Source organism: Mus caroli, unplaced genomic scaffold (genome assembly GCF_978045245.1).
Source record: "Mus caroli unplaced genomic scaffold, Mus_caroli_1 scaffold_3, whole genome shotgun sequence".
In the NCBI taxonomy this organism is placed as follows: Eukaryota; Metazoa; Chordata; class Mammalia; order Rodentia; family Muridae; genus Mus; species Mus caroli.
In genome coordinates this window covers 104,484,971-104,492,209 of record NW_028227258.1, presented here as the reverse complement: position 1 = coordinate 104,492,209, position 7,239 = coordinate 104,484,971, and the positions used below count along the sequence as shown (strand labels likewise).

At 45.4% G+C, this 7,239-nt stretch overlaps 1 protein-coding gene across 1 annotated transcript; it reads right to left on the bottom strand.

Annotated features, from left to right (window-relative positions):
- Positions 1-1,189: 1,189 nt before the first annotated feature.
- On the bottom strand, positions 1,190-6,997 carry Pfn2 (profilin 2). The gene is made up of 4 exons (XM_021154152.3): positions 6,617-6,997; positions 4,450-4,642; positions 2,492-2,603; positions 1,190-2,337 (listed from the first exon to the last, which is right to left on the bottom strand). The coding sequence occupies exons 1-3, from the start codon at positions 6,746-6,748 to the stop codon at positions 2,506-2,508; spliced, it is 423 nt and encodes a 140-aa protein (XP_021009811.1). The 5' UTR covers positions 6,749-6,997; the 3' UTR covers positions 1,190-2,337; positions 2,492-2,505.
- Positions 6,998-7,239: the final 242 nt, after the last annotated feature.

Sequence of the window (7,239 nt, the reverse complement as noted above, 5' to 3'; positions counted from 1 at the left end):
TCTACTACATGTTCAACAGACATTGCAATTTCTTGGTGGATGTTAAGGGTTTCACAATGTGGTTTACTACAACTCAGATGGGAATAATTGCTCAAAAACCTCAAATCATCACATTATCTCTAAATTTTCATTTGTCCACCTTTATTCTTAACAAAGACTGATACCAGGTTTTAACTGTTCTGTAAAGTCTTGGGTTTCTTAATGAACCAAAGTAGACCCAGTTTTCTATCTTCTAAATATTTTACATCTTATGTGTAAATTTAATTCAAAATTACTGCCTAGCAACTTGAAAAGGGAAAATTCATTATGTGCAGTATATTTTAAGTATGGAAGAGATTAATCCCTAGCCTAATCTTTCTCAAGGGTAGTAATGCAGGTCAACAAATACAAGACACACTGCTTATTTCTAAACCCTGACTCCCTGGCCTGTGGACTCTGCACTTGTAAGGTGTGACCTGGGGCTATGTCCATGTTACCAGCTCCTCCGTTTCACTGAGGATAACCGGAGCACCTACTGCTAGGTTTCTGCTGGATAATTTGCAGTAAAGGTTTGCCTCAATAGTCTTGAACTTATTGACTAAAAAGACTGTTAGATTAAAATATTTAGCTGTGTTCAACACATTACTCTGAAAGCCAGAAAATGCATCAGCATCAGAGTCTCCTGAGAGCTGACTGAGGAATGGCCTCTGGTCTTTTATGAGACTGCCTGGCCGACGTCAGGCTGCCAACACAGACTCCAGACACTTCAGTCACTGACACTTCAGTCCAGAAGAACCCTCCATAATGGAGTCTTCTTGCCAGAAACTATTCTTGCCAGTGGGGCCTCGTGCTTATGAGACTGAGTTCTCATCGAGAAGCCAACGTGATATATTTATTCCCTAGCAGGTTAGTTTTCTTCACATTAAGTCTGAGGATGATCATAGAATGAGGGCACAAAAGCCACATTTAGTAGGCCAAAGCTTAGTGAAAAGAAATTTGTAGGGCCTTTCATGTGCTTGCAGATGAGTCTGGTCTTTCCCTCAGAGTCCCTTGTCAGGTAAAGCTGCCTATGAAGGCTTAGGCAGGAGTAGTTTGAGTTAAAGGCCAACAAGGACTACACAGCAAATACCTCCCCTCCACCCTCCAAGATCAACAATAACAACAAAGCCAAAAATTTATAATTTATAATAAAAACAGGAGTCGAATAGAGTATTTGGTTGGAATAAATTTATTTCATCTGTCTGTAAACAAGGTGTTTAATAGTTATGGCATTTTTTTAAATGCATATTAAGTCAGATGAGTTAGACTGTATCCCGGATGTAACAAAGTGCAGGGAAAGAAATGGACAAATCAGCAACAAGATTTGTTTTTAAATCTGTACATTATCCACAATGCCCAAACAATAGAAGCAAATACTAGAATGTCCCTAAGGTAGTGCCATTCGAAAGAAAATCCATCTCACAATAGCAACAGTTCATTTTAACAATAGTATGGCACAGGATACATATGAAAAAAATACATCACAAGACAGCCAAGTCCACAATAATGCAACTTCATATAAAAACCTAAGCTGCAAATAAAAATTGGTCCTATGAAAAATAAACTGGACACACTCCAGATGGTTATGTTGGGATACCTAATATTCATAATGGCAGCCTTTACATTTTACTCGAGAGTACAGCTGGTGTGCAAAGAAAAGACAAGTCTGAGCTCCTGCAATGACAGAATGTCCCTGGGAATTGGATCGGTATGGTTGCTGTAGTAAGGTCATGGGAGGAAGTGCCTTTGCTCTCCAAGCTGCACGCTTCATGTCCTATAGACACTACAAATAGTGTGTCCCAAGTGCAGTCACTGTATTAAAAGTAAAACACTGCAACTCTCAATAGCTCATCAACGGAGGAGGTATTAATTAGTTAAATAAACCAGGCACTACACAGAAGAGAACGGAAGCAAACCCAACAGCTCACGTTGGTAGGGAGGGGATGAGAAAGGCTGACGTACAGAGGCATGCACTTGCTCCTCCCAACCATGCGCTACAGAAGGAAGACTAGATGAGCCAAGGAAATGCTCCAAAGTGCTGAAAAGACACTGATCAAATTAGAGATTGTACACCGGCACCTTGCTTAATATTAACTTATTTTAGTAATCAGTAGTCCACTAATTGCTAAGACGAAGTGATGCCCAACTTGGCATGCCCCCTTCCCCCAATTTCAAGATATCATGCAAATCATTATTGTGCTGCAATTATGATGCCAGATACAGGTTGGTTACAGACCTCTTCAGGTATAAAGCGAGTTCATGTTCTCTTGTTAATTGTGCCTGCGTGGACACCTTCCTTTCCCATGACTATAACCAATGCTGGAGTACACAAGGAAACAAAACAAAAATGAACACAATTATTTAAGGGGAAGGGGCAGAAAGAAAGACACCTTTCCCCACCAACAGAGGGATACAAAGGAGACTTAAGCTTACAGCTAGGAAAATGTCAGAGCAATTTCCCCTAATACTTAACAGTCTGCCGAGCAGCTAGAACCCAGAGTCTCTCAAGTATTTGGCCATTGAGTATGCCTTCTTATTCAGTCCGCCTCCATGGACCCCTTCTTTTCCCATTACAAAGACCAAGACTGAAAGAAAAAGGAGAAAAGTGTTTCAAAAGAAGTGTTAATCAAGAAATCACCTAAGTTTACGCTGACAGATTAATAAATTAACATTAAGTTAGTTTTCCATGAACTGTTAAACACTGAAATCCACTATGTAAATAAACTAAAAGCAGCACACTACTGGATGCACGTAGGAAACCCCACTGTACAACAGCTAATTTCCATAAAGGGGTCTTTATGAGAGCTAGGAGGAAAGTGACCGTTTACCTTGCATCCTAGGGAGAAATAGTCTGGCTGATATCATGCTACTCATCTCCTACAATATACTTTAAAAACTTTCATATTTTTCATTTACAAACTCTCCCCAAATGCAACATGCATGATAAATACAAGCTATTGTCCTATACGTGTGACTATAAATGAGAGTCATGCCTATAACTTCCAGAGGAAAATGAAAACCAAATTTAAACAGAAATGTTACTGCCAGTCACAAAACTCTACACTAGTGGTATCTGTCTTATACAGATACTTCCCTTTGCTAATTCTTTCCGATCTTAAAAAAAAAAATCACAAAACCTGTTTACTATTTCTAGCACCTAATTTGTGAACTGAACTATATGTACAGGTGTGTGTCAAATATACTTACTGCCACTAGGTGTCAGCAGTGTTCTATGATAAAAAAAGTTTCAATTCATTTGGCCTCAAGTGTTGATTTTTTAAAAAAAAAAATGCATATTTGTGTTTTTGTCATGCATATCTATATACTGCATGTGTGCCTGGTGTCCTTGGAGTCCAGAAGAGGGCATTGGAGCCCCAGGACTGTAGCTACACAGTTGTAAGCTGCTGCAGGGTGGGTGCTGGGAACAGAACCTCAGTCATGGCTCTTATTGCACTAAGACATTTCTCCAGCCCTTCAGCGGATGCATTTTTTTTTCAACCCTAGCATCTTACGTATCTAGAAGCAGCAAAAACTTAAGATTTGTCTGTTTTAAAGTTATCTTGTTTTGTGTGATTTGTTTCTGAAACAAATCACACTTCAGACACCCACAGCATTAAATTATAACTCACTGTAGGCTCTTGTGATTTCACACTATAGAACTGTTCTATGTGCTGACTTTGCCAAATGAGGCAGTTATACAGTTAATACATATATGTATTTGTGTGTCAGTGAGATGTCGGAGTAAACGTCAATGTCAAAGGTTCTCTATGGAATATGACAGTTCCTTATGCCATATTGAAACCAGAGCTTTTATTATCAAGTCTGGAAACTGGTACGAGAGTTTGTGGGCCAAGTTCTTAAACTGCGTGTAGTTTCCTACTTTTCAAACTGATATCTCATTCTTTGGAAATATTTCAGTAAATGGAACGTGTACTCTAAAACTTTGGCCTATCTCTCTTCTTCAGAAATGTTCCTGGTAAAAAAATAAAACAATGTGATCTTTTTTTCCTTCCTTTCTTTCTTTTCTAATGATGAGCAGGGAATTGATTTCAAACCTAAGCAAACATCAAGGAAAGATCTCCAAGGAAAGACTAATGAGACACAAAGATAACTGCGTGGCTGGAACGGACTAACAACCATCTCTCCCACAGCACCATAACGCGGTGGACTGGGCGCCTCTTCATTGTTAGCTTTACCAAAGCTGCCATAATTTAGAGCGGTCAGATGAGGCTGCACAGGCACCACTCTAAAGTAGACAGGCTGAAAGCAGTGCCACCTTTCAGTGCTGAGCAGTTCACAAAAACCACCTTAATAGCCATTATGAACCAATTTTCAATTTAAGCCATTAAAGAAACCCTAGTTGTAATGTGGCATGCACCTTTTAAACAAAACAAAACAACAACAACAACACAAAAAAAATAGCCTGCTCACCTCTCCCGGCTCTGCCAACAGCAACGTTGTATGTTGGCTCCCCACCTTGACTCTTTGTCCGGATATCCATTGTGCAGTCACCATCAACGTATAGACTATCTCTGATCACAGAACACTTCTTTGCTCCAAGAGTCAACCCGTTGGTAAAGAAACCTTCCCGGTCTTTTCCTACAATCATATCTATTTCTACTGGCTGGCCACCCAAAACAAAGAAGAAAAAATTACAGTTAATCATAATCTGATACAACAAACTGTGTGCTAATGTAAAATCAAGATAGCTATTTTTATTATTACCTATTCCTGCGTGGTTACATGATTTACACATTAGTTTGCTTTTGTAATGAACAGTGAGGCCTGCTAACTAAAAGCCAGTGTATATCAACCATACAAAGAGTCTCCCTAAATAGTTGGCAGTTGACACTGGGTGCAAACTGAAAATGAGTTATTTATAAACTATATCAAGTCAGGTGCCACTTGAAGGTGCTTATGTAATTGTAAAGATTCAGCTATAATCTCTTGTATACAACAGCTTGACTATCATATTTTGCCACATTAGTCATGTTGCATCAAATTTAAAGTTGGGTAAAGTCGACCCAGATGGGCCTGCTTACATCTCTGTTTCAAGCGGCTTGAAATGTCCCTGGTAGTATGGACCTCAGTCACCACAGACTGTGGGACATCTCCAAATTCATATTTCCCTCCTACTTTTCTAGCCACCACTCTTTTCTCTCCAACTTGCCTTGCCCTTCCATTCAATAACCTGCTTTCCTTCTGGACAAATGCAGAGTGATTCTGTCTACAGCACTGCGGTAGCAACAGCAAAATCAGAGAGAAAATGGAGGGGCATTGGTAAAGAAAGTGAGGTAGCCACCAGAACCGGAAAAGAGAATCTGTTCATTCTAACATTCCATGAATAAGAAGGAAGGCGTCGCCCCCATCAGAACTGCAGAGTCATAGCAGGCCCCAGCCATTTCCAAGCATACTCCCGCAATCTTCTTAAGCCAGACAGCGGGAACTCACACACAAAGACAAGACTGCAGAAAAAAAAGTTAATCACCAAATGTCAATTCGCTATAGGAACTGTGGCCTCCCACATGGGGACAGGAGATCTTGAAGCACTCCTGTCACAGACTGAATCCACACTAATTTGTCAAACCACATTAAGTAGTAAAATGCTGAGCACCTGTGATATGGGACTTGAATTCTGCTATGTGGTGGGGGAGGGAGTGGGAGTGGGGAGCAAAGAAATTAAGGGAATGGTCCTGTACTTGATACTGGTGTCAAAATCTTAAAGAGCTTTGCATAGAAACAAGCATAACAATAAGCAGTGCTGGAGACTGGTTGACGAATATTCTCCAAATGTGTGGCAACCGAGTCAAAAGCCATCAAGTCACATGAAAATGAGGCACCGTGAAGCATAAATCGGTATTAGTTCTTTTACTACCATCACTAAAGAGGGAGTGACTTGGAGAAGTGTCACCCCCCTCCAGCGACTCCCCAGATTTTTTTTTTTAATCACCCTTAAATCATCCCCTTTTTGGAGCTATGTTGCGTAACTGGGGATAACAGTATATCGATGAATCTCTATAGGTGGAGAAGAGAAATCAATGGCAGTTCGCCATCTTGGAGGAAAAAAAAAAAAAAACTATAGAGCCACAAGCTGAAGTAGATTCACCATTCCACCTACGTGGTCCGCGTACCTTTCTCTCCAGCCTAGGCGGCCTGGACACCCGCAAGCCTACGCAAAGTCACTCCTTTAATTCTCGGGATCCGGCCACTGCCGCCTCCCACATCCCGCGCTCACAACCGAACCAGATCCAGGGCCAGCCTGCCGCCCAGATTCCCCCCGCCCACACCCGGGGACCCGCACTGCAGCCCGCAGGGCTCCCCGAACGCCGAGGGGCCTCCCGGGGAGACATCCCCTCCTCCACCCTGGCAGCCGCAAGCCCGGGCGCCGCCGGGGCGAAGAGTCCGGCCGCCCCGCCCCCGCGCGGCCTCGGGCAGCATCCCCAGGCTCAGCTGCCGGCAACGGGGCTCCGGCTGCATCCCCTTCCTCAGCCGGCGGTACCCTTCCCTTCAGCCCTAGCCGCATCCCTTCCTCGCGGGCGGGCGTCCCCTTCTCAGAGGCCCGCCGCACACCTGCCGGCTTGGCGCCCCCGGGCCTCACCGTGATGCTCTGGAAGACGCCCCCGGCCGTGGCTGCCCAGACGTATTTGGCGTCGCAGTAGCCGACAATGGCGGCCTCCTGGCAGCAGCCATCGCACATCAGGTTATCCACGTAGCTCTGCCAACCGGCCATCTTCGAGCCCTTCGCACTGCAGCGGGGACGGCAGGAGCAGAGGCGCAGCAGCGGCAGCGGCGGCGGCGGCGGCGGCGGCGGCGGCGGTGGAGGCGGGGCGGGGGCGGGGAGGAGGCGGCTCTGCGCAGGCACCGACCGCCCCTCTCCGGGGAACTGCGGCGGGCGGTGACAGGACCCGCAGCGGGGAGCGCCGGGCGGCCGCGGCCGCGGGGCTCAGGAGCCGGCGGCGGAGCGACGCTGGCAGCAGGGCTGGTGACGGCCGTCTCACACCGCTGCAGCTCCCTCGGCTCTCCGCGGCCGGCGGGATGTGCGCGCGCGTGCGTGCGATCCTTCCGCAGCGCAGCCGGCGAGGGTCCCCGGGAGGGCGGGGGAGCCGAGGCGGGGGCGCGGAGGGATACCGCCGGGGACAATCACGGCCCACACGTGCGGGAGGCGAGCGGGCGTGCGGCTGGGGCGCGGCGGCGGAGGCCTCACCACCGGCTAGGAGGCGA

Coding starts and splice junctions, on each gene's coding strand:
- Pfn2 (XM_021154152.3), bottom strand. CDS start 6,748: ATGGCCGGTTGGCAGAGCTACGTGGATAACCTGATGTGCGATGGCTGC. Junction 4,643..6,616: donor GCGTCTTCCAGAGCATCACG/GTGAGGCCCGGG, acceptor TTGGGTGGCCAG/CCAGTAGAAATAGATATGAT. Junction 2,604..4,449: donor TGTTGGCAGAGCCGGGAGAG/GTGAGCAGGCTA, acceptor TTTTTCTTTCAG/TCTTGGTCTTTGTAATGGGA.